This window comes from Cyrtonyx montezumae, unplaced genomic scaffold, assembly GCF_038088225.1.
Source record: "Cyrtonyx montezumae isolate F1298 unplaced genomic scaffold, pur_monq_1.0 scaffold_0, whole genome shotgun sequence".
In the NCBI taxonomy this organism is placed as follows: Eukaryota; Metazoa; Chordata; class Aves; order Galliformes; family Odontophoridae; genus Cyrtonyx; species Cyrtonyx montezumae.
In genome coordinates, this window is record NW_027071824.1 from 47,814,376 (window position 1) to 47,841,094 (window position 26,719).

The 26,719-nt window shown below is 36.3% G+C and overlaps 2 protein-coding genes across 2 annotated transcripts in view; both read left to right on the forward strand.

Moving 5' to 3' along the window:
* The window catches only part of FAM184A (family with sequence similarity 184 member A), a 61,872-nt gene extending 38,295 nt beyond the window's left edge, over nucleotides 1-23,577 (forward strand). Inside the window, exons 10-18 of the mRNA XM_065734443.1 lie at nucleotides 5,432-5,644; nucleotides 6,255-6,408; nucleotides 9,610-9,737; nucleotides 11,978-12,162; nucleotides 12,659-12,805; nucleotides 15,455-15,572; nucleotides 16,280-16,384; nucleotides 19,994-20,193; nucleotides 21,896-23,577. Coding sequence (XP_065590515.1) covers nucleotides 5,432-5,644; nucleotides 6,255-6,408; nucleotides 9,610-9,737; nucleotides 11,978-12,162; nucleotides 12,659-12,805; nucleotides 15,455-15,572; nucleotides 16,280-16,384; nucleotides 19,994-20,193; nucleotides 21,896-21,977 — 1,332 coding nt within the window. The 3' untranslated portion in view covers nucleotides 21,978-23,577. The remainder of the gene's footprint in view (nucleotides 1-5,431; nucleotides 5,645-6,254; nucleotides 6,409-9,609; nucleotides 9,738-11,977; nucleotides 12,163-12,658; nucleotides 12,806-15,454; nucleotides 15,573-16,279; nucleotides 16,385-19,993; nucleotides 20,194-21,895) is intronic.
* A 2,821-nt stretch (nucleotides 23,578-26,398) lies between these two features.
* The window catches only part of MCM9 (minichromosome maintenance 9 homologous recombination repair factor), a 42,515-nt gene continuing 42,194 nt past the window's right edge, over nucleotides 26,399-26,719 (forward strand). The window contains exon 1 of the mRNA XM_065734575.1: nucleotides 26,399-26,708. Coding sequence (XP_065590647.1) covers nucleotides 26,399-26,708 — 310 coding nt within the window. The remainder of the gene's footprint in view (nucleotides 26,709-26,719) is intronic.

Below are 26,719 nucleotides of genomic sequence, written 5' to 3' on the forward strand. Positions count from 1 at the left end.
TTCAGACTTAAGCCTTAGAAACTTGATGAAATCACGTGTATGCAAATAGTTAGCCCAAGAAGTTCTGGCAGTTGTAAGGCCATTTTGTCAGCAGAGCAAAACTAGGTTCTTTCTTGATGGGAGAAATCTGCTGTTTTGTGAGCAACAGGGGGTTATTCCCACTTTCTTCAGTGTTCTTATTCGTAAAACTCAGAATAGATATTCAAAAAGATATTTTTACTTACAATTTATTTTTAATGTAGTACACTACTAACCTTTCTACAGTAGTGCTTAGATATGTCAGTCAAAATTGTCTTAAATGTTTTGGAGACTGCACGTTTAATTAGGGAAGAGCTGTTATGTGTTCTCGTCTACTGGAGTGTAGTGCCTCCTAGTGGACAAGATAACAGACTAGTCTTGAATTAGAAAATTATTGCCTGTAAGTCTCTTACAATTTTAAAAATGTAATTGTGGATTTTACACTATAATGTACTTTTTTGTTATTCCAATTTGTAGATTCAAAAAAGGGAAAATATTTTCTTTTTTTTGTATCTGAACAGTTACCTGAATGTTCTCAAGTCAAGTATTCCAAGCTGATGTAAAAATACCTGCTGTCTCCATAAGAAGGCAGTCATCTTGACTGATCTGTGCTGAAATGGAAATTGGTCATGCTGAATTTTAAAGTGCTCTCACTTCATTTCTGATGACTCTGTTTTGTGTGCATGCATGCCTATCTACATAATTCATGTTTATGTATAAACACACAGGCAATTATATATATATTTACATATGGAGGGTGTGTATGTTTCATATCATCAGTGACACTACATACAGAGTATCTAATTGGTGATCTATTTTTATTTTTCCTTAGTAATCAACACCGGTGTAAGTTGGTCATAGGTGGTGGACAATAAGTCACTTTCAAAAAAAAATCATTTATTTACCCATCTCATTCGGAATTTTTTTTAAGTATTAATATGCCTTCATTACAGACTGAAATTGTTTTCTGCCTTTTAGCAGTGAAATCTGATCTTTAGTATTACATTTAATATGCTTATGATTTCAGAGACACGGCTGAATGTTGATTGAGTCCTTATATAATATCTTTTATAATAGTAATGCAAATTGATGTACTTAATGGTTTCTTCCCAGAATTATTTGCTCTAAAGGACAAAACATATCAGACTATTTCCAAAATGTTCAGTTGAATCATACAAGAGTATAGTATAAGATTATGTTGAAGAGTTAATACTGTCCTGCATGTTCATATCATAACAGAGAAAGTACTTCATCCCATTAGGTATTCTGTACTTTATATGTGAAGTCAAGGCAACTTATTCATTTAAATTTTTTCCAGATAGCTTTCAATTTCTTTTTCCCTGGTCATACTATAATTAATATTCTATGTTTCACTCTCCCTTCCTTATCCCTTTTTCTTTTACTTAGTTGATTTCTGAATATTTCCCTTTATTCCTGTGATCTTTTCTTCATAGCGGCACTGTCTCGGTGAAGCTTTGCATAAATCTATCAGCAATGTAAGTGATGTGCACTTACAACTTGTAAATAGGGCATGTTTGCACTAATTAATTTGCATATCCTGTATTATTGCTTTAAAGCTTTTAGCTTGTGAAATGGAATATTTAGTAATTTTGGAGAGGAGAACATGTTTGCTGCTAGATATCAAAAGCTTGTGTTCTGCATCCTCTCATCTATGCCATCTGTGTAAATGTATGTATCACTGGACATCAAATATATACGTGCTCATAACATAAGCAACATTTTTGTGTCGTCATTAAAGCAAGTAAGCTTGTGGGCAGTGCAAATGTGCATAGTGGAGCTTTCTGCAAAGCATGAGCTCAGTGTATTATAATTTGCAGTTTTGCAGTGCAAGTTATAATTGCAGCCAGAATATTCTTTTATTATTATTATTATTATTAATTTTAACAATATTTTTAATATACTGAAAATCTTAGATAAAAGTATGGAAAGTACAGAGAATAGTGTTCCATTGACTTTTGACTCTTCTATACAAGAGTATTCAGACGTGCTAAGAAACACATTAATATTTAAAAATATTAAATGTATTATTATATGTATCCAAATATAATATAATAAATGTATTATTATATGTATTATTATATGTAACCAAAATAACATGTAAAATTATGTATTCTTCTTAAAATAATACTTAAAAAAATACTTGATGTATTGGAATGGTAGGCTTATACGACTTGGTTTTTAGTCATTTAAAGCTTGTTTTCCTGAATCTATTTTATAGTCTATTGATGCAGATGGGCTCCTTCAGAGATTAATTCATTTCAGGCTGTGGTTTTGCAGTCACTTTAATCTGAAGAAAGTCCAGACTGTTCTTGGGAAGGATGTTCTTCTAAAATGCCTTCTCAGCCAGTTGTCAGACTTGTATCAGGCGTCTCATTTAAACTGTTTCATACATTTCCAAGAAAGAAAAGAAAATTGTTTTTACTTTCCTTGCTTAAAAGTTTTATATATGTTGCAGTAAGAACTATGGATCAGGAACTATGTAAGAGAGAGATTTAACTTCAATTGAAAACAGTGTATAGTCTTGTCTTCTTCATAAGAACCCATACTGATTTGACTAAAATATCAAATTCTAGTCCATTCCATTTGAATGTTAAAATGAAAGGTATTTTAGAGTTCCATTTTTATATTACCTGAGGTTCTGCAGGACTGAGCAGGACTTCTCCTAGAATTGTGCCTCCTCGTAGCCATCCTATGGCTATAAACTGGAGCATAGTAAGTTCCACACCAATATGCAAAATAACTTCTTCACTGTAAGGGTGATGGAGCACTGGCACAGGCTGCCCAGGGAAGTTGTGGAGTCTACTCTGGAGATGTTCAAGACCTGTCTGGATGCTTTCCTGTGCAGCCTGCTGTAGGGAGCCTGCTTTGGCAGGGGAGTTGGACTCAATGATCTCTAGAAGATCCTTCCCATCCCTAAAATTTTGTGATTTTGTGACTGTGAAAGGGGAAGCAGTGGTGAGAAACTCAAGGAATAGATGTGTGGTGAAAGCAACTAGTAAGAGTGGACATAACATCTATCTAGTATCTCAGTGTTTCCATCACAGGCACTCAGAGAAAGATTGTCTGAGTGGAAATGGTGGGATTTTCTTTGTATAAGGTTTTTGAGCTGTAATTTGTATATAAAGATCCCACCTAGTGCTGAATAATCTCTTAAGGGTATCCTTACTGCTCATTCCTATGATTCTGAAAATGGAGTTAGGAAGAAGAGAAGAGCAAAGGAAGGAAAGAAGCAGGGTAGAGTAGAGATACTGGTATATTGAATGGATTGAAGATGAGAAGCAGATGAGCTAGGACCAAGTTGTAACAGTGATGCTTTCTTTTGTAGATTTATGTAAAGTAAGGTGGTATGTTTGCAGCTTCTACAAAGTTTTTTAGGGTAGGAAGGATAAAGATTGGCCAGGAGAACTGTAAAAAGCCAAGGGACTTGGCAATCAAGTGACAGATGAAGTTCAGTGTAGATAATGTAAGGTGATATACACAAGCAAAAAAAATAATCTAGTTTTTTATGTAAACTGATAAACCTCAGCTTGACTGTTAGAACCAAAAAGAGTAGATCTGGGGGTTCCAATACATCTTTCCATGAAAATATTACCTCAGTTCTCATTATCAGGCACAGAAGCAATGAAATATTAGGAATATAAGTGGAACAGAGTACATAGTGTGTGAAATCATGTTACAGTACAAAAGCAGAGTTTACCCTCTTCTTAAATAACTAGCTCCCTAATATTAAAAAGAAATAGTAGAAAAGAGGCTAAAGTGTGATGATAACTACAAAAAGGTTCATACAAGAAGTGACTAAATAAGTGGAAAACTGTTCAGTTCAAAAAATACAATAAGGAGGAATATAATAGAGATCTACAGAAACATGGGTAGAATAGAACAAATGAAAAGGGAATTTCTTTTGACTTCTATTACAAGAGTTAGAGATCATCATATCAGTAAAAGGCTTTGCATGCATAGTTCAGATTACAGATGATGGCCTTCACTGTATTTCTTCAATTATAGCTAATTTCCCTCAAAGTTATCTGAAGTAAAATACTGTGGATATGGTATACATGGAAGCTAGTGTACATATATATTCAGATACAAAGACCTGAGGAATTTGAAGTGCAAGTAGCTGTGATCATTTTATTCAAATTAATTTGTGTGTTTTGCTTTAGTACTGATTTTACTTTAAATGTAGCTTCTGGCTTCCAAATCTGCTTAAGCTGTTGCCTTCTGAAAAAAAACATGTTCAGTAATAATGCTCATGCTGCAAGTTGTCCCTGATACGCTATTAGTTTATGTTAATTGATGAATTTTAATGTTCTGTAAATCAATAAATTGATTTGAATTTTCTTTACTAATTTGTCAAAATTAATTGTAAGATGCACTGAATCAAATGACGCTATCAGACTTTTCATTTGCAATAAATTTGACATAATTCTCTGAGGCTTGAAAAAAATTCTTACTAGTTCAAATTCTTTATCCTGTGACAGCTTTATTTTTCCTTTCTTTGAGCCGCTGCAACAAAATTCATTTTTAGTAAAAATCTTGTTTTCATAATTTGAGGATGTGTCTTTATTGTTTGCCTCTGAAGAAGGTAGTTTTACTATTTTCAGACTGAGAGGATGCTCACTGATGTGAAGAACAGTGTAACAATATTAAAAAAATGAAATGGGACTTTTCCAAAGAGTGCAGTGTGCTATAATGAATTAAAATTCTTGTTCAGTGAAAAGCATTGTTTGTAATAATTGTTTGTAATACTCACGTAAGAAGATGAGTATTTGTGACTCAAGCTGCTTTGGTGTTAGTTAAAAAGCAGCAGAAAAATCAGTCTTATTGTACTACTGAGCTAACAACATCTAGTGCAGTATTTTACTTGTCATGTAGAGTCCTAAGCCATTGTGTCTCTTAAAATCAAAAACACACTGGTAAGATAAGACCGTACCATATCATCATTATTTTTAATCTTTTGATAAACATTTCTTAAACTGTACTCCCCTATGGGCTGCAGGATTTTCCATACAGAATTGATGTAGTCTTGATATGAAAAGTAGCTTATTCTATCAATCAGACATTTGATTTTTAGACCTTGATAGTGTCATTTTTATTATCTTTATACAAAACTTAGAATTAAATTTCAATAATTTGGCCATGAACAGTTGTGTTATAGGTTGTACAAAAGTACGAATATATCAGTGTGATGACACTTACGGAGCTACTTGTGTGTAATGATTATATCCCTGAGATATAAGTTAAATAACAAATCCAGTGGATGACTGCTTGTGCCTTGCAGTTAATATTTTTTTAATTAACTTTCAGGTGTTTTCTTTTGTTTTCTTTTTTGTTTGTTTAGTTTAGTCCAGTTTAGTTTTAATGACTAACTGGTATTTGCTGTTCTGTGGATTAGATCTCCTTGCTGAAGCAGAATCTGGAGATGCAGCTTTCCCAGTCACAGAGCTCTTTACAACAGCTGCAAGCCCAGTTCAGTCAGGAGCGACAGAGGCTGACTCAGGAGATCCAGGAATTAGAAGAGGAGCATCAGCAAAGGCATAAGTCGCTTCAGGAAGCCCATATCCTTGCCTTTCAAAATATGGAAGAAACAAAAGAGCAAGAACAAAAGGCATGTTAATATGGATATCCCTTATTTTGTGGAAAATTTTGTTGCAAAATTAGCAACTTAGATAGATGTGGAAAATCAGTAAAGAAAAGTATTTTCATAATTACTAAATTTCCTTTTCTAGTGGTGAGTCTTACAGTAACATTACTGTCCAGTTAAATCAGATTAGGACATACAGAAAGTCATCTCTAATACTGGCATTATTTCACATCTTACTGGGTTTGATTTGGAAGAGGCTTATTTTAATTTAACCTTAGCTTAAACAGAATATTTTAGGTGTGACATTGTTCTGGATATGAAAATTATATTGCGGGTTGCAAAACAGTTTATACAATTTTTAATACGGTGAAAATACATAGTACGGAGCATAGTACGTAGTAGGGTGTTTATCTTTTTTATTTTTTAGTTTGGATCTGAAGAGTACCTTTACACTGAATTTCTTAGCTGTCTGCACCCAGTGCTGGATAACTTAGTGAGAGAAGAAACCATGAGAAATATCAGTGCCTTTTTTTAATAGCTACTAGAATATGACAGTACTTGTTAATTTATTGTCTAATATTTCATAATTCCCAAGGCTACTATAGAATTAATCTTGCCTGCTTGGATTTTGTAGGAATTAGAAGAGCGTTTACAACAGAAGCATTCAGAAGAACTTCAGGCACTGAAAGAAACACACAAACAAGCCATGGAAGGTTTCAAATTGGAGATGGAACAGGAACTTCAGACTCTACGATTTGAGCTGGAGGATGAAGGAAAAGCTATGTTAGGTAGGAGTTGGATCTGAAAATATTATTTCTACTCATACAAATATTCACTCTTGCACATGCACGCAAACACATACCTGTAAATGTGTATGTAATGTCCCTGTAGTGTACCATAGTGTCAATCAGTTTTGATGTAATTGTTCCTCTTAAAATCAGTATAAGGTTTAACAGGTAAGTCAAACTTGTTCACTTTTTAATATCTTGCCATTTGAGCAAATGAATTTCATGAGGTATGTCTTGGAAAATAAAAGGAATAAATAAATGGGGTAGTTGCTTGGATTTCTGTGTGCTTTAAGAGTATGAATCCTAACGCTCCATCTCTGTAGTAAAGAAATATTTGGCCAGTACATTGATGACTGATTTCATTGATAAATCGAATTCAAAATTAATTGTATTTTGTACTACAGAAAAAAAATAGAACTGTGCTTGGAAGGATGCAATGCTTTAGCCAGTTTGAGGATTATGAAGCAATAAATAAGACAAAAACATAGGAAAACAGTGTTTGTTCCTGGTGTATTTTCTCAATAATGTAGATGAAATGCTGTTTTTCATTCCAAAAGTGAAACAGGGCTTTCACAAGCAAGTTATTTTTGAACACACAATCTCAATGTATGCAATATTGATGTACATAGTTTATAATGTAATAAGATAATGAAAAGCAGAGGTAACAGTGCCATGCGTTTTACTCTACAGCACTTGAATACTTCTGCAGTTTTGCATTTTTGCTAGATGTATAATTTACAGAGTCTCCCCGCCACTCATACATGCACACACACTTTTTCTGCTCACAAAGCAGCACAAGTCAGTTTTGGAAAGGAATTAGAATGAGACAAGGAAGATGTGTTGTGTAGACATACTTGAAAGGTTTCAAATGTGAAGAGGGTTTGATGGAGGAAAATAGATGTCTGTGAGAGGTGAAGATTAAAGAGTACCAAAAAATGGTGAGGGTGGAAAAATGCAGGAAGAAATTTCATGAAAGTGGAAAAGATGGTCTGATACTGAGCATCGATATGAAAGACAAAAAGACTGCTGTGTGAGGCAGTAAAGAAGCAGGAAACACGGAAAAGACGACAAGGAGGATATCTGCTATGGTGTTTTAGTAGTCTGCAATGTAGAAATGACAAAGGTAGAGAAAAGAAATGACAAAAAAACCCACAAAACTGCATCACTGCAAAGAGGAGATGAGTGTATAGAAATTATTTTCATTTTCACAAAGGAGGGAAAAGGAAAATATTAGAAATGCCACAGAGAAAAAGTAACAGCATAATTTTTTTAGCATAGATTTTTTTTTATTGTCAACAGTAGCCAAAAAACAGGATATGTAAGCTGTAAAGTAACTAGTTACATATTTGTAGAAAAATAACTTTTTCTAAGGACTATGACAATTCACCGATGTTTTCTGTCTAACCCCAGCTTTCTGTCAGTGTTATGTGCTAATCAGTTATCACTGGGAATGCTTTATCCTCTGAGAAATGAATATCTTATCTTGTACAATGTACATCAGAATAAAATTGCATTCCTGCGAGGAGAGCTTGTCTCCATTGCCAGAGATCTATTCTTGTACTAGGTCAGCATCTTTTATGCTTCAGTTACCAAGTGCTAGATGAAGTGCTCTAGGTTGCCCAGGCCCCCATCCATCCTAGCCTTGAACATGTCCAGGGATGGGGCATCTGCGTGTCTGCAAATTGTGCTTCCCATTTGGCTGAGTTTGTATAGGTGGAATTTTACAATTGAGAATAGAATATAAACTAAATAAAGGAAACTTCAGTCTAAATTCTTCCTGAATCTGACTTCAGTGCTGTGTTAGTAACCATTTATTATTTGGGGGCTTATTTCAAAGCCCACAGAAACTGGTGAAATTTATTTCAGCAGGTGGATTGTGATTAACAAAATAACAGGTCCTAACTGAACTTGGTTCATATATGTAATAGATATGTGTTAATATTATCATAGCAACTGATCTGAAAAAGAGCTGTAACAAGCTCTTGAGTTTATTGGGTCATCTGTTAAGTAAGCAAAGAGTCTCAATACGTTTTAAAAGGCAGTTGGTACGTATCTTACCAGCAAAATACAAATTTAATAAATGGGGATTTTATAAACATAGGAATTTCAAAAAATATGTGAATTGAAGGAGAAGATTTGAGTTGAGGATTATATCCAAATTCTGCATATTGCAGAGGAAGCTGATGCAAAGAGATTTTTTCTAAAACAGAACAATGAATAATTAGAAAGGCAAGAGATGCTGCTGAAAAAGAGCATTTCATCCTTGCCTCTGATTGACAGTAAAAGCTTAGCATGTATCTTGCCAAGGATGTCACTAGGGTAAAGAAAATAATTCTCTTAAAATCCAGAAAAATCCTAAATCTCTCTCTTCATCTGGTTTAATCTGTGTCAGTGAAAAATCCAGATAACAAAGTCTGATAAACAAGAACACTGGGGGTAAAAAAAGAAGTGGAGAATAATTACTAAGGTATATATAAAAAAAAAAAAAACGTATCATCACAAAATATGTGAAAAATATATATTAATAGCAAGGAATATGTAATGTGAGAGTAAATGACATTTGGAAAAGTTTAATGCAGAAATAATAATTGGATGTACGGAATGTCAGTGATGGCAAATAAAATCTAACTGGATAGAAGTTCTTTCTTCTTAATCCTGACAAACCTGTATTAAAATACTGAACAAAGCAAATGTTTACAAGTAAGATTTCATGACAGATCTCATTTGGAGACCTTGCTCTTTAAGAAGTTCTCACAAGTTTCCCTTTACAGAAGCTTTCTATATCTGTAGGTAGAGAGGGTTGAGTATGTACATATAAAACCCATACACAAAAATGAATGATTGTTCTGTTAGCCGTGCCTGAGTAACAGCCAATGTATAAATATTTACATTTGGAAAAGTAGATCCCATTTTTAGTTCTGGCCATAAATATTTTACATAATAGGCCATGCTTTTGAGAGATGGGGAACTCATCATTCTAAGATATCTTCTAATAGCTTGTATTTTAATACCAAATAAATCTGTCTAAAACTTTGTGGTAGCAGAGCTCAAATGAGTTCAGCCTGTTCAACAGAAATTTTGGGTGGCTAATACTAGCAGTGTTTGTTTAGTTAGTAGCAGTACTTGAAGGAGCTTGACTGTTATTGTTAACCGACAAATAACATTTACAAAATAAACATTTCTTTTTGTTATGGTGACTAGCTTCCTTGCGATCGGAGCTAAATCATCAGCACGCGGCAGCAATTGACCAGCTAAGGCACAACCATCAGCAGGAACTGGTAGCTGCCAAAATGGAACTTGAAAGAAGCATAGAACTTGGCAGACGACAGGTAGGAGTTGCTTCTGGCAGTTTACTGTGAAGTTGTTTAATCACTGTTTGTTTTCAAAAAGCTGGAGGCAGTAACTTGTGAAATGTAAGGAGGAACTTAATCTTTCAAAGCACCAACCAGCAATTAGTGCATCCTCACTAGTTCACCTGAGCTCTTCTTGCTTAGCTTTTTCATACTTCAGCACACTTTGTTAGAAGCTTTATAAAAGCTATCATATCAGGACAGTTTCCTTCTAGAGTTGTGCAGCCATCTCATATCACACTGACTTTCCTTGGGAGGAACTACTGATTCTCACAAAATTCTACTCGTCCTCAGCAGCCAGCAGGACTTAAAAAGGAAAAAGCTATTTCTCTCTTACGGCTAAGATATGGCTAAGATGTGGTTGCTTAAAGCAAATTGATTGATTCAAACTTAAAATACCTTTTATTTTCAGGAGCCAACCTGGAAAAGATAAATTAGCTTTTAAACAAACCTAATAACTTCAAATTTGTTTCTCATGTAAAAACTAAAACCCCAAATCCATTATGGGCTACCATTGTTTTCAGCAGCAAACTGATTCGTGCACTTTTATCTATCTTTTTTTTTTTTTTTTTACTTCACACAGAATCAATTTTTCCACTAGTAATTAAAATTCAAAGCTTCATCTCTATAGAAAGGAAGCCAGATTTCTGAAAATAACAAAACAAAAATGCAACTTCTTAATTTGAATATAGAATAGGCATTTCAGGATTTCCCAATAGCTCAGTACCAGAGAGGTGTCATGCTTTTAGAGGTATGTTGCTTGAGGAAGCAGTTTTAGTTGCATAGACAGACAGAGATGCTCAGGGATGAGCCTTTTATTTTTCACTTCTTCCCCATGGGTTTTACAGCATGAGCACCACAGGCAAAAGGGTGGTGTTGTCGGCCATGAAAGAAAACAGAGTTCAGTAGGATGTAATTTCAGTGTACTGTGTGTAATCCTTGAGTCACCTAAACATGTAAGAAACAAAGTAGACATCAAGAGCATGTGATTGGTCCAACCAAATGCCTAGTACTTTTGACCTCAGCACAGCAAGCTGCTGAGCACTTGATTTAGTTGTACTGAGGTCAAAGCGATCAGTTGTATTTTCATATGTGGCGGTGCCCATCAGTTTACAGGAGCAGAGCTGAACTAGATACTTAGAAGTCAAAACATGGTGGTTAGATTTCTTAATTTTTCAAATACTTAAATATGTGGATGTAGCTTTTCCACTGTTTTTTCTTGTAACTTTCATATAGTCCTTTTGTAGGGAGGAAGAGAGTTATCTTTAAAGCTTTATCTTTAAGGCTCTACAGTAACATTTGTGTGTTAGGATATATTTCTATTTCCTGGATGTGAGAAGACACAAAACACAATTATATGTAAAACTGCTATGAAATCTCCTCAGTTTTTCTGTCTTTACAAACTATGTGATGACTAATTATTGTGAAACTAAGAAATGGAATGAATGGAAATAGGAAACCCTAAAAAAGATTAATTTTATTACAGGTCGTTTCTAAACTGAGGAGCATCATTATCAAAACCATTGGGATAGGATCCAAATAAGATTCTCAGATGTTAGCTGCATAAGAATTTGTTACATAAAAATAATGACTTTTATTGATTTATTGGACAGAATGTAAATATTACATAGTGTAGAAGTGGTGTTTTGAACTAAGAAAGGAGAAAAAAAACAAATGTACCAACACACAGGTGTAGGCAAGTATCTTACCTAGATGGGCTATTTGGCGTGTATGGAGCTGTGAGATATTTATGCCTCTTGTATTTATATATACATTAGATAGTAAATTTCTGAATCATTGTCTTCATGGACACAGAGCATGCATCTCGTGCTATTTTGTTCCACTGTATGGTGTTGTAAAGAGAAAAACAGGTATGGCTTCAGCTTCCCCATATCATATATTGTAGAGCTAGAAACTGCTAAATGCCAGCCCTGTATTTCTTAGTTGTATTTGTTTTTGTTGTTGTGTGTATGGGCAAAAGGAAAATGTAATGAACTACATGGAGTTTAGTGGTAATTTCAGTGTCTTAAATTCTCTCACAGATGGAGTTTTCTTGCTGTCTAATTTGATTTCTTCATTATTTGTACTTGCATGCAACAGAAAACAATTCTCTTAAGTGCTGTATGGAAAATTCTGGTCAGATATTATCTTCCACAAACAAGTGTCATGCTTCTGAGAGGCAACTCTATTAAAATACTTTTTGCTGCTGCTACTTACAGGAGAAAGAATTTTTATGCCGAATATCAGATCTACAAGATGAACTGAGACATCGAGACCATCATATAGCTGAACTGGACAAAGAGATTCTGCACCTTCATGACAATATAAGTGCATTGACCAAGGAACTAGAGTTTAAAGGGAAAGAAGTCCTTAGAATACGCAGTGAATCTAACCAACAGATCAGGTATGATTTTTTTCACTCTAAACTCAAATGCGTATTGTCTAATGTATTATTTTACTTAAGATACCTCACCATTTGCAGCTTTTAATGTATCATTTTCATCAAGTGATGATATTTATTGTTGTTTTTCATTCAGAACAGCTGTGCCCAATACTGGTACAGTTAGCGAATATTACCATACATTTAAGCTGCATTTCAGTAACACATTTTGGTGTACTTTAGTATCAGTCTACTCAAGTATTTTTGTTGTTGTTATGTTTGTTTGTTTTTTAATTCATTATATTTGTTTATTTTAAAAAGCATTAAAGGAGATGCATTTTCAATGAAATAAGCTAGGAGATTGGAGGACAGTAAGTAGTAGGTTTTGACGGATCACTAAGTCCTTTCTGTGTTGTCTGGTATTGTGTAAAAGCCATTAAAAGAGTGCAGAAAATCGTGATGAATAAACCAGTCTGATTTTAGAATAACTCTTTTTTTAACAAAAAAATAAATTGAACAGGATGCATGAGCAAGATTTAAGCAAGAAACATGAGAAAGAGCTGGATGTCTTGACAGCAGATCACATCAGAGAGAAAGAAAGCATGCTGGCAGATTTTAATAAGACCCAAGAGCTGCTCAAGGAAATTAATTCAGCTTTACAAGTTTCGTAAGTTTTGTTGCATTAAAAAAGTTTGCGTGTAGTTCATTCTGATGTCCATAAGTTACTGAAGATATTGCAGAGGTACAGAGGTGCAAACTACTCACTCAAACATGGGGTCTAACATTGCATTTGTTGGCGCAATTCTTGTAAGCTTTAGAATAGTTTAGAGATAATTATTAATGATTTGAGACCAAAAAAAAAAATTGAAGTAGGAAAAATATTAAATCTGTGCAGTTCCTTAGAATATTGGGTGAAGTATGATTTCAAGTGTTTTGGGTTTCTTTCAAACATTAATATGTCGCTTTTGAGAATACAGAAGTTTATTCAACAAGCTTACAAACTAGTACAGTAGTAATTACTTAAGTGTGATTATGCAAAGTGAGCAATACAAAGATTTTCATGTTTGCTAACATAGGGAAAAATAATCACTGAAATGGATTATATGGGCTTAACAGAATACTTAAGAGTGCCTCTGAAACAAATGCCACTAGTGGTTGGACTGCATCTGGGGAGAAGTGGTGTAGTTATATGTCGTCTAGACAGAGTCTTCTTGTCTTCCATGTACTTAATTCTTTTTCCCTGTTTGTGATGTAACCCATTTGGCTAGGGCTCCAAAAGACATTGAGAGCTTTCTGAAAAAAGTGGTCAGTGAGGGATTTTGGGTTTGCATCACAACATATATGGCAGAGAAACTGGTTCTGAGTATATGATAGACAACTTTTCTACGTAAATATCAACTAATAATGGACAGTAAAGCCTAAATTAATCAGATTATGTCTTAATGTGAGCACTGAGAAACTGTAGAAAGTTCTGCTTCTTATTCCTTTGCACGTGTATGCACAGTTCTGTGAATTGTGCATAGCTATGCGTCATACTCTGGGGTTCTGTATACAATGGCTTAACCTAGCATAAAATGTATGCCCAAAAGTTAAGCCATCTGAGCATATTTCTGTTATGCTGAGTCAGATGCATTTTCTGCAAATTAAACTTTTTTTTTCATATCTGTAATTTATTATATAAATAGATTACATAACCCTGTCAAATTATGTACAGGTTATTTGAAGGTTATAAATATAATTTAACGTGTGCTTTCAGAAGCAACTCAGAGTTAAAATTATGTAGTAGTTTCTGAGGAGAAAAGTAGTCACCTAAAGTGAAAAACGGTCCCTTTGGTGTCTTGTGGAATTAAGGTAGAATCACAGAATCATGGGGGTTGGACGGGACCTTAGGAGATCATCAAGTCCAACCCCCCTGCCAAAGCAGGTTCCCTACACCAGGTCGCACAGGTAGGCGTCCAGGCAGGTCTTGAATATCTCCAGAGAAGGAGACTCCACAGCCCCCCTGTGCAGCTGTGCCACTGCTCCTCACTCTCACCGTAAAGAAGTTCTTGCGCACATTCGTGCAGAACCTCCTGTGCTGCAGTTTCTGTCCATTCCCCCTTGTCCTGTCAGCACGCACTGCTGAAATGAGTCTGGCCTCACCACTTTGTCCCCCACACCTCCCCTCTCAGTCTTCTTTTCTTAAGGCTAAAGAGACCCAGTTCACTTAGCCTTCCTTCATAAAATGCAGCTGACTGGACACCTTAAATTCATAGGTTTTTCTTAGGAATTTTTTTGTTTTTCACCTGAATCTCTTCTGAAATTTGGTATGCTGAACTACATGAATGCAGAATATGTGGGACTAGTATTTTAGTAGTTTCCCTTAGAGCAATGTTTAGCATTATGAACATTGTTTTAGAAATGCATGCAGATATTTGAAAACATCAGGTGCCTTCAAAACGTATTCTTTAAGAAGAAACAAGGAGATCTATGCAGTTAGTTGTGCAGTTCATCTCTCAGTTGGCTTATTTCACTTCTCTCCTTTAATGCTTTCCCTCTAAGCATTTCAAGTTTCCTTTTTTTTTTTTTTTTTTTACCAAGAATCATGGCATTTCTTTTAATTCAGATATCCTAATATCCAGGTTTTATTGTTTTTCTCTTGCAGCTTATTCCTTTATTTCAACTCTAATGGTAATAAGTTGTTTTTGCGGAGAGGAATTAGTTACCTGTTAGTCTTCACTGTTCTTGGATATCTTTATCCCAGTATGTTCCACATGAACTGAGGAAGATGGTGCCAGCTTTATCTGTCTGTTTCTCCAGTATCACAAGCATGCAACTTTAATAGATGACTATTCTGAATAAGAGAAAATCACACTGTTTGCTTTTTCCTCACCAAATCACTTGCCAGCTTTTAAAATTTACATTAATATTAAATATAGTGCAATGTAGTTCCTGTATTATGCATAATAACCAGTCTCAGCTATGTGTTCTGTAATTGTACTGTACACATTTTTTTACTCTTTATGAGTGCATTCTTCTCAGTCTGGCTTCCAAGAGGCTTTTTTTTCCCAACAACTAGTGCTGCATGCAAAAAAAGGTTGTGAAGTTTATAGAATTGTGCCCAAAATTTTAGTTACTATAGCAAAGATTTTGGGTTTTGTTATTTTTTAACTAGCCAAAGTTAATGGTAACATAGAAATTAATTTACTTTAAGGAAAAAAGTTATATTCTGTTTTTATTGGCTGAACTCTCTTTTGCACAAATCAAAGATATTACTTTATTCACCTATCATGTAGCGTTTGATCAAGCTAAAAGGGTATTTTTCTTTCCTATAAAGTTTAGAAGAAATGGAAGAAAAATATAAAAACAGAGAATCAAGACCAGAAGACTTGCAGCTTATCTCAGAACTGAAAGACCTAATTGCAGAACGGGACCAACTCATAAAGAAATTGATTGTAAGACTTTTATGCTCTCTTGGTTCAATATCTTAATACAGATGTTAATCTAATTCAAAGTGTTCAAAATGCATCTAATGAACCAATCCTGATACCTTGTGTTTGTATTCTTTAACACATTGTCCCTGTGGTTCCAGTGTCTCATAACAGTAAACCTATTAAATACAGAGTTTTACACAATGAAGCACAGTACATTCTTACAAACAAATGAATTTTGTGGTCAGACATATGACTTTGGTCAGCCATATCCTTTCTGCAGTCCTGAAATAAGATGCCAGCCATGTAAGCCATATAAGAAACAGTGTCTTCTATGAGTTATCTGAGAGGGTTATAAGAGATATATAACAAGAGGTCCAATTTCCTGATGCACTGAGTTTCCCCAGGTCAGACCTTGGCAGCCTGGCTCAGATCAATCTGATTAGATTCTAACTCAGAAACAAGAAGGAATGAGGGAAGTTCAAATTAAATATACTCAATCTTTATCAATGCACAATTAGAGCATATACAACAGAACTGCATAAATAGAAATCATTTAATATTTACATATAATAATATATAAAACATTAAATTTTAAATGTAGTTTTAAAAGTATCCGTTTCTTTAAAAAATATAAGCATAAATTTGTTTGAGATCACTTCATAGGCAGATTTGGCCACTAAGTGATTGAGAATGCATAAAAAGAAGTTTCTATTTGTTCTTCTTTTTAGGAGGACAAAAAGTTCTATCAGCTGGAGCTAGTTAACAGGGAGACTAACTACAACAAAGTGTTTAATGCAAGCCCTAATGTTGGTGTTATTAATCCATTGGTGAAGGTATGTTCCATGGACTTCATTGCTAAAGTAAAAAAAAAAAAGAAATCTAAAGTTAGCATATACTAAAAAGAAGTGTGTGTGTGTGCATGTATATCAGCTTTTCTTTAAAGACAAGCTCAAAACAAGGAACATCATTCTCCATTTGTCTTTCCTGATTTTTGTGCAGGTATTTATTTCTTTTGTGTATGTGTGTATGACATAAAACACAGTTTCTCTTCACAAATCTCTAAAATCAAAATAGAAAAGAGTTAGAAAGGCTATAGAGAGCAGAATGTAGCATATGATAAAGAGTATGAGAAGGACATGGAATGAGACTGAGTGGAAAGGATAATGAATTGGAGAGATAAACGAGGTATGGACGGTAAGGACAGCAGAAGACAGAAGTCAGCTTTCAACCATCTTGGTTACTGTCACGACTTATATGAGTGAAAACACTTCAGTAACAGCCTGTTCCAGTTCTCTCTGTCCTGGTGCACAGCAGCACAGAGAGGCTACTGTACAAACAGCCATAGTAGCATCGCCGTCACTTAAAAAGCCAAAAGCATTCCTATATGAGGAACATAAGTAGTCCATAGTTTGAGTACCTTCATTCTGTTTCTTTTCACAACTTAAGCAGTCAGAATGAGTTCTGTGACATTTCTTTCTTGCAATAATCCATAGGTTATTTCACTTGCATGGAAAGAGAAGGTACTTTCCCCAGCTGTAGAGATAGAATCTTGGGATGGCTCTGAAGTAGAGCGTAGCCCAAGGGTCATGGTGTAAGTGACTGAGATGTGCAGCAGTCAAGGTTAACTAACAGTGGCTGCAAAGTCCACGCTGGGAATAAATAGTTCATGTGTCAGAGAACAGCTGGACTCTAAACGTCCTTTTTGCATTTGAGAAGTGGGTAGCACAAAAAGTCTGATCAAGGTTAAATTCAGTATTGATGCCTCCATTAATAAGTCTGCAATCAGTGTCTACATGTGCACTATGTCTAAATTCCTTTTACAGTTAAGGGATAATTGATTAATAGTCAATGAAGCTTGATGTGCAGTGGTCTTCAGCTTGGAATAGATGCCCAGTTTAGGGTGAGCAGGATTTCTGTCTTGATTTCTCTAGGCTATATTGTTCCCAGTTGTATCAGTTATGAAGATTATTGCCACAAATACAGGCACATATGGGATGAGTTAAAAAAAATAAATCAAGATATAGAAATTAAAGCAATGCAGTCTTGCACAGTTCAGGGTTCTTTGACATAGGAATAATTTTATCTTAGGTCCGTTTTTTTTTTGTTATCATTTAAGTGGGTTGACCTGAACAAATAGGATGATTGGTCCCTGCCATGTAAGAGATCAGGCTGTTATTTAGTTAAGCCTCACAATTTCACTTCAGATCAGAGTATTTTGACACCCGCACAAACTCTGCCATAAATTGTCAGTGTTCTCCAATGCTTTTCAGGAGTCCAGCAGTCCTGGCAAGTTTACCTGCTGATATAGAACTTCTATGAGTTCCTGCATAAAATAATTTAGTAGTCCTGGTATTGTCTTTGCTAGGTCGAAACTAGTTTGAATTCTTTGTTGTTGTGTGAAAAGTTATTCAGAAGTTTGTCTGAACCACTCCTTTATAAAGATGTGAAATTTAATCACTGAGTATGTAAGCTTGCGTTTTGTGTGAAATCTGACGTGTTTGGAAGAAGGACTTCAACATCAGATTTCCATAGTGATAATTCATATATTTTTACCATATGCTTCTATCACTTAAAATTAAGACCTTAAAAAAGTCTTGAATGCCAGAACATTTTAGTTTTTCATTTCATGAACTGTGGAACGTGTTACTTTATCAAAGCACATACTGTGTTTTATTAGAGAATGAATTACAAAGAAACTGAAAACTTCATTCTCTTTGTAATTAAAAAAAAACAAAACCAGAAGTTACTAATTAATGCAGACTTTGCACATTAATGCAAAATTGCAACCATTGCAGAATGTATTAGTTTCTCACATTTATGCAATGGATCTGTTTGGTATTATGTTGTTGAATCTGATGTTTTGTAATACTTTGCATGAATTTCATGGAAACAATACACACGGTTTTTCTCCAGATCTAACTGCTTCAGAAGTGTAGAGTGTCTTATAGAAAATAAGATGCAATCTGAACTGTTTCTCAAAGCACTTACAGAGATAAATACATTTTCCAGAAATGAGCCACCTTTGAAGTGCACAGATTTCACCACAGTGTGGTTTACACACAGGTTAAATTGCATTGTAGAATACCTTGCAGTTGTTTACCATACGTTTGGCTACTTACAGTTTTACCAAACCATGCTGTTATTTCTTGCTTCTTCAACCTGAAGAATTAGTTTAACCTCTTGCAGTTTCTACTGTGGTGATTTAAAAAGGCCATTTTTCTAGTACAGCTTTCTGCTCATTAAATTTATATTTAGTTTTATTTTACAAACGTATGCACCACTGCATTATACTAGCAGCACTTGCAGCGCCTCTCAGCTTCAGAGATGGCAAGGACTGAAATCAAAGCTAGCAGAGAACTAAACAGAAAAGTATAAGCAAACAAGCAGTAGGACTGTCTCCATTTGAACTCTTGATGCTCATGAATAGAGTAGCTCCTCTGCTGACAGCATTGATTATATACTCACTTAATAGATATTTCATGAGAATAAATGAATCTTTTTTTAAAATAGGGTGTATTTCATGATGTTATCATTGACATGGAATATTCAGTGGAATTCAGGAAACACATGTGGCATTCTGTCACTTATTTTTGAAGACCTAGATAATTGTTTGAAGCATATTTATACATGAAAATATCCATAAAAGCAGATAAATACTGATTCCTCTGCATGTGGGTTATGGAAAGTAAAACAGTTATATCAAAATAAAAACTGTCAGTTTTTTGAGTCCCTTGAATATTATCTGTAGTATAAAGAGTATTAAGGAAGGAAAGGTGTTCAGTTGTGCCACCTGGTGCTCAGAAGTGTTAGCTGGAGTGGCATTAGAAGTCTGGCCTTCTCTTTGAGCAAGAAACGGAACTCTCTCACAGTATTATTTTCATCTTCAACTGTATTGTTACAATGCTTGCTAACTACAAGGGCACAATTACTTTAAAAGAAAGGCAGCTTCTTCTCTAAGTTCCATGTTTTATTGACCAAAATGTGCATCAGCAATGAGGTGAAACCTGGTGGAGAGGTGTACTTTTTTTTCATCTTTGAAATCTGCTGTGATTGTATTTGTCAGTAAAGCTATGCCTCTAACACCAAGAAAAGACTTACGTAAAGGTGAAAGGTTTAACAAGGCAAATGGCAAATTTGAGGAAAGCTTACTGTCTTTGATGTCTTAGAATAGAGCAAAATGTTATACTGGAAGAGCTTTAAAAATAATATGCTTATACTAGATTAGAAATTTGAAAAGAATGGCGTTGTTCAGTTCTGGTAAAAACTAACAGTAGAACTACAATTAGGGAAAATAAACGTCCACTCTGTCCTGGTTGCTCTCCTTCCTATACAACTTCTCCCCCTTCCCCCAAAAAGACACAAAAAATAATTCCTAAATTTGCAGATTTCCTCAGCTGTCATGGTACAAGAAGCCTTCCTTATATTTGTTATTTTTAATGCAGCAAAAGAAGAAGAACGATAAATCAACAAACAGGTTTGTGAGTGTCCCCAATCTAAGTGCTCTGGAATCTAGCGGAGTGGGCAATGGACATCCTAACCGCCTGGACCCCATTCCTAATTCACCCATCCACGATATTGAGTTCAACAGCAGCAAACCACTGCCACAGCCAATACCACCCAAAGAGCCCAAGACGTTTTTGAGGTGAGCATTGCCTCACCAATCTTTTTTTTCTCTTTTTTTCCTTCTTAACTCAGGAAAATTTTGCCTTTGTATTGAGCTGAATCCCACTTGCTTCACCTTTCAGAGGTACAAGTAATATTACGGAATTTTCAATTTTTACATTATATTTGTAACCTCTTTATAGTATTCCTTTTTATTGTAGACCTTATTGAAGTATAGTCTCACTTTTTCATAAGTCTTGAACTTTGAAAACCTCTCTAGATACCTTTACAGAATTCATGTGCTTCAATTGTTTACATATATGAACAATTGTTTCAGATGTTTGTGTTACTTGCTGATTGTCATTTAGAAATTGTTACTAGCACAGAATTTCTTTTATTCAGTATTGTGTGATAATGGTTTTTATGTGAGAAAACGATTTTCTGTGCTACATGAATGTTTTGTGTTTCCCCTTTCCACACCGGTAACGAACTGTTTCATAGGCGAACTTTACTTCAGAAACAGGAAGGGTCTATGCTTGAATGCTTAATGCTGAGCTTCTGGTAACTAAAATCAGCATTGAAGACTCAAGTCATTCTCTAATGAATTGAACCAATGAATTGAATTATTAGCTTAAAGTGGTTTCTTAGATGTAGGCCTTTAATCTTTCTGCTTTATGTGGCTACGTATTAACAGCACTGAAAAGTGCTGTATGCTGTATTTAGTAGGTACCAATCTCTTACCTCCAAGTTGGCAATTTAAAGCAGTGTATGATTACCAGTTCCACACTGGACCGTTAACCCTTTCTTTTGCTTTAATGTGGAAGGCCACAGACCCATCCACCACTTGTAATCAAAGGAAGCAAATAAGCAGAATGCAAAATAGATAAGTAAAGAACAGTCTATTTCAACGAAACAATCATTCTTAAAAAATACTGTCTTTCTTATTTTTTCCTGTGCATGTGATGTGCATGACTGTGCTCAGATACCTATAACGTGCATGTGCATGAACTCATGGACTGTGATCCTGAAGTTTCCATTCCCAAATTGTTTTGTGTTTTGTATTACCCGGTAATAGAGTAGGGATCATTTTATTATGGATTTTTATTGATGAAGAAACTCAATTATATTATGAAATTACGTTTTCTTGCTCATTCAGTGAAAATTTTAAGTGGTTCAGAGGAGAATCAACTCTTGTTTGCGGTGCAGCAATTTATTTTTTCTAGGTTATTAGAATATTTAAAACGTATGCATGAACAACAGTGCAAGTAATATTCGTGGTCAGTGTGAAGTATGAAAACAGTGTGTTACCAACCAGTCTCTGTGAGCACATGCCTACAAATATGATGCTTGCATCATATTTCTGAAAATTAACTTTACCACAGGAAAAGGATGCTAAAAGAGGACCTTCTAGAGACACACTTTTCCAAGAAAGCCCTTTTTATTCTTCTGATTGTACACAGCTATTCAGGAGATCTTAAATTATATTTTCCAAAATGTTATTTGCCCACCCTGTAATATGGCTTCTGAATTAACATGTCTGTGCTGCTGATGCTCTCCAATGGAGTGGATGATCACAGGTTCTATAGGGAGACATTGAATCGTATCCAGAGGCACGCAGATAACGACCCCAAGGAAAAGCAAGATTGTTCTGTACTTGATGTTCTCTGTGATGAATCTTTTCCTCCTAACTTGGGTACTGCGTTCAGTTCCGGGTTAATATTTTTTTCTTTCTGTGAATTTAGCCCTCCTCAGACTGACGCTTCACCAGTGGCTTCACCAGATCCACAACGCCAGGAGTGGCTTGCCCGATACTTCACATTCTGAGAGATGATTTGTTTTTGTGGCACAGCGTGATGTGGACTGTTTATAAGAGCATGACCTTAAGTAAACCCTCATGTGAACAAGCTTCCCTGTAATTCGTCAAACACTGTGAATGAGAAAATATCTGTCCTTCTGATTTGAAAATGCACTGTATTTCATGTGATATTTGTTGGAATCACTTGACATGGTATTATATAACGTGTGTAATTATTATTTTTACTTAAGATGGAAAGATCTTTAAACTTTGTAATTACTACATAATAAATTTTGGTAGAACAAACATAATGCTTTCCCCCTTTTTCCTATAAATGTGTTTTCTTTTGCTTTAGGTAAGGCTTCCTCCCCCAAGAATTGCATGGTTGTTATAAATACAATGTAATTTGTGAAGGGAAAAATTCTCTCTCTCCCCAATTTGGGCAGGGTCCGTCTGATCCATCCCAATTCTATTCTGTTACTTTGTCACATCTGAAAAACCGTCCCCTTTCCAGCTGCTAAAAGGAAGAATGTAAATTCTGTGGAAGTCAGTGCAGATGCTCAGAGTGATTTTGAGAAGGCCATAAAAAACAAACGAGAATGTTTTCATTGGGACAGGGTTTTGACATCTTAACCAATGCCCATGAGACTTTACCTTCTAGTCATCATCTAACATTTTGTTGTTGAATTTAAACAGCAACTGTTGTCACAAACTGTGCGTTTATGTTATGGAAATGAAGGAAGACGTGCTTGAAACCTGTACAACACCATCCTGAGCATCTCTGCATTCATCCGAGTCTACAGCTGGGGCATAAAGTCTTGCTGTAGATAAAATTCACGTCTGAAATGATAAATAATCAAATTCAAAACATTTTGCCATTTATACATACTAGAGGTACAGATCTTTAAGAATTAATTACCTTTAGTTGTCTGTATTAAGAGTTGTATTGTCTAATATACAAACATGTTTGGTTTTTTTTCAGCTAGTGAGCATGATTCTCCAGTCTCCACCTTTTTTGATGCTGGTGTTGCTCCAGAAATTTGCTGCGGCATATAGATAAAAGCCTGTTGTCTCTTTTATATTTTTTCATTCAATGATTACCACAAAGTAACTCACACCGGTAGTCTCAGGGAGAAAATTGTCTCTTTGTTTTATGAATGTATTTTTAAGCTAAATCTCTTATCTTTTAAAAGCAGGAACAATTGTTTGAGTTGTTTAAATAAGGTTTTAGTTAGCATATACAAAGGTCTCGATCTTTAATATTTCACCTGAAGCCCTAACTACATACTTTTTTTCCCCTGTATGCACAAAGGTAAATACCCAGATGAATATACTTGCTAATTACAATGAGTTTTATATGTAGTATATGTATAAATGAAAAATTTGTATGTTTTCATATAAACGATATAAAATATTCTAAATGAACATTTTAAAACTTCTATCTTATAATTCTGCTTGAAAACTCCACTGGAAGCTGTACTCTGGTGATGCTGCTGTGAACTGAAGATGTATACAGGACTTTCTGTAGCTGGCGCACTCAACTGGAGGTATATGCAACTTTTTAATTTTAGAAGAAAGCCATATTGGGCAAAATGTCAGAATTCTTGGCTGTTACCGAAATAAAATACACTAGCTCATTTTGCTATAATGTTCTGAAGTGAGTGTTGCGTATTTTTTTTCTTGCACACTTGGCAAAGTATATAAAGGGCTCTTCTGTCTTTTTCTCCCATCCTCCATTTCACTGTATTTTTGCATACTGAATAGTGAGCAATATTTGTAAGATGATAATATGTGCATTCACTTTACCTGCCTGTATTTTTAGACTTCAGTAAAAGGAATAACTAGGTTTTTTTGTTGTTATTTTTGGTTTTGGGGTTTTTTTTGTTTGTTTCTTTGTTTGTTTTTTTGCTAGCAAGCATTTATCTTCACAAGAAGAAGAAAATTAAGAAGGTACCACATCTGCCAAAGTCAGTAGCTGTTTCACTATCAAGTCAGTCTCCTAAAAAACAACCTGAAGAAACTAGGAAAAAAAATAAGTTTCTATCAAATGGCATTGAGAAATCAAGTAGTGGAGTATGCATTCTTAAAAGAAGTTAACAGTTTGGATTAATGCAGGAACTTGAATTATCACAGTACCATTGTTTGCAGTATGTGGTGTTCAGTTCTGCAGTCCATAGTCATAACTCTTGGGTGTTTTCTTGCCCTCTTATTAGTTCAGCAGGCACCTCTGAGATGAAGAGGGGCAGAATTAGACAGAAATCACATTATATTATTTAAAATGGTGGATAAATGTTTTGGCTCTCAAAAGCTCTCTTGGTTATCTGATACATTAAATCTGATTATCAGGACTTTGTATCCCTCTGACCTTTAACAGTTTCATGCAGAAGGAAATTAACAATGAGAAGTCAAAGTGCAAATGCAAAATAATGTAGTTTAATCCTTACTGTGCTTTCTTATGGAGGAAGGAAGTAACAAACGATACTTGACACCAGCACAAAATGCAGAAGAACACTGCATTTAATCAGTGTCAGAATAATCTGCCTTCAGGCAGAAGTTTGGCCTTTCAGTCTGGATTGCTTAATTTACTTCTGTGATGAGAGTGAAAGCCAGTGAATCTTCCAGGTTAGCAGAAAAAAATGTTCCATTTTACGTACAAACCCTAATACCACAGGGAAAAATTGTGTCACAAAGAATTGCATGGCTTTGTTCTGCAGCAGGAATTGTGCCTGGACAGTATACTTAAGGGGAACAAAAAATAAACCCACAAGAAATACAAGGACACAACTGAAAAATCAAGCTACAATTAGTATTGCTTTATCCGACTGACTCCTCCCTAATAGTTTTTTAGTTACTTCAGTACACTTACTGTACTAGCAATAAATTGCATACAGAATACACTCATACCATTAGAAATCAGGGTTGTTCAGGATGTCAGAGCAAACGCTTATTTTAGGACCCATGAGTATTGTTGCATGACTCCAGTGCTAGTCACAGATAAATGTCACTAAGTCTTTCTTGCTTATAAGGTGACCGAGTCACTCAGCTAAAGAGTGACTGTTCTGCACTCAACCTTTTCTGCAGTGAACAGGCAGCTTCAGAAATGAATCAGCACCCTTACCTCCTTTGATTGTACAAAGGCTGTAGGGCAACAATCCATTTAATTGCCTTAGTAGCCTAAAAGTAGGTGTGAGGAACCCTAGTCTGTCTTTTTTATTCGTATTTTTTAGATATCATTTGGAAAAACAGCAGCTTTGAAAGATGCAAACTGACTCAGGAGTTATGTTGCTCTTCTCCTGGTATGTTCAGCATAATTTAGTAACAGTACTGTTACTACTCTTCCTAAGCAAGAGATAAGCCATTTTGTACTTTAGTGAATCTATATTTTCTAGTATTTTGGCCTGGATACTTCCTGGAATTGAGCATTGATTGTATTGGTTTCAATTTTTTCTATACGCTGGCAAAATTTCCAAGTGTAACTGTGTAGCAAAATCACTTTGCAGTTTAAAGCTTAATTACTTTGCAGTGTACTTTTTAAAATTATTATTATTCTTTATAAATATTCTTTATACACTCTACACTAATTGGAAATGCCTGTAGGTAGCACTGGGTCGTGTAACAAAACCTGGCAGCACAGCTGAAGCAGAACTTCTCCAAACTGACTGCTCAGCCTGACTGTTGGCACGTTAACTTGTTGCCTGGCTTTCCTTTGGGATCTTTTACTGCACTCCTTCAGCGTGGTAATGCTTATCCTTTTAAAACATATACAGCTCAGGCTTGGTTGGAAGGGACCTCCAGAGATCATGGAGTCCAGCCCCCTGCCACAGCAGCTCCCTAGCCCAGGCTGCACAGGTAGGCGTCCAGGCGGGTCTGGAACGTCTCCAGAGAAGGAGACTCCACCACCTCTCTGTGCAGCTGTGCCACTGCTCCGTCACTGCACTGGGAAGAAATTCCCGTGCACATTTGCACGGACCTTCCTATGCCTCAGTTTGTGGCCGTTTCCCCTCATCTTCTCACCGGCGCCAAACTTCCTTACAAAGCGGTAACTCCCGCACCCTTCACGTCCCGGCGGCCTCCGGCGGGCGGGCGGGCGGATCTACCAGGCCCGGCTCGGAGGGGCGGGGACGAGGCCGCTCCTCCCGCCGCCGCCGGACGGAGCGGGGTACGCGGGCACAGAGGTGGCGGCGGCCGCGCTGCAGGTACGGCTCCGCGGCCCACACAGCGCGCTGCCGCGCCGCGTTCGAACGTTGCCGCGCTGCCCAGCGGCGGGCCGGACCAGTGGCTGCTGTCATTTGTGCACCGAGGGCGGGAAGAGCGGGAGTGAGGAAGTGAGTAGCGCGGTACCGCCCCTCGCGTTGGGCCTGCCGGGCCCTCCTTCCTCCGCGAGCTTTGCCCGAAGTTTTTCGATTCCCGCTTCTCGCTTTTGAACTGCTGCGCCTTGCTCCGGTTCGGCATGGCGCTGCGCGCCGAGCAGGTGAACCTCATCGGGCAGGTGTTCGAGTCCTACCTGCTGCGGCACCACCGCGACCACATCCTCGCCATCCTACGCCAAGACGACGACGACGTGCACTACCCGGTCCTCGTCGACGCCCTGACACTGTTCGAGACCAACATGGAGATCGGGGAGTACTTCAACGCCTTCCCCAGCCACGTGCTGCCCATCTTTGACGGCGCGCTGCGCCGGGCTGCCATGGCAGTGCTGCAGGCGGCCACGCCGACCCAACAGCTCCGCATGAAGCACAACCTGCACACCAGGATTTCAGGTGAGCAGCGG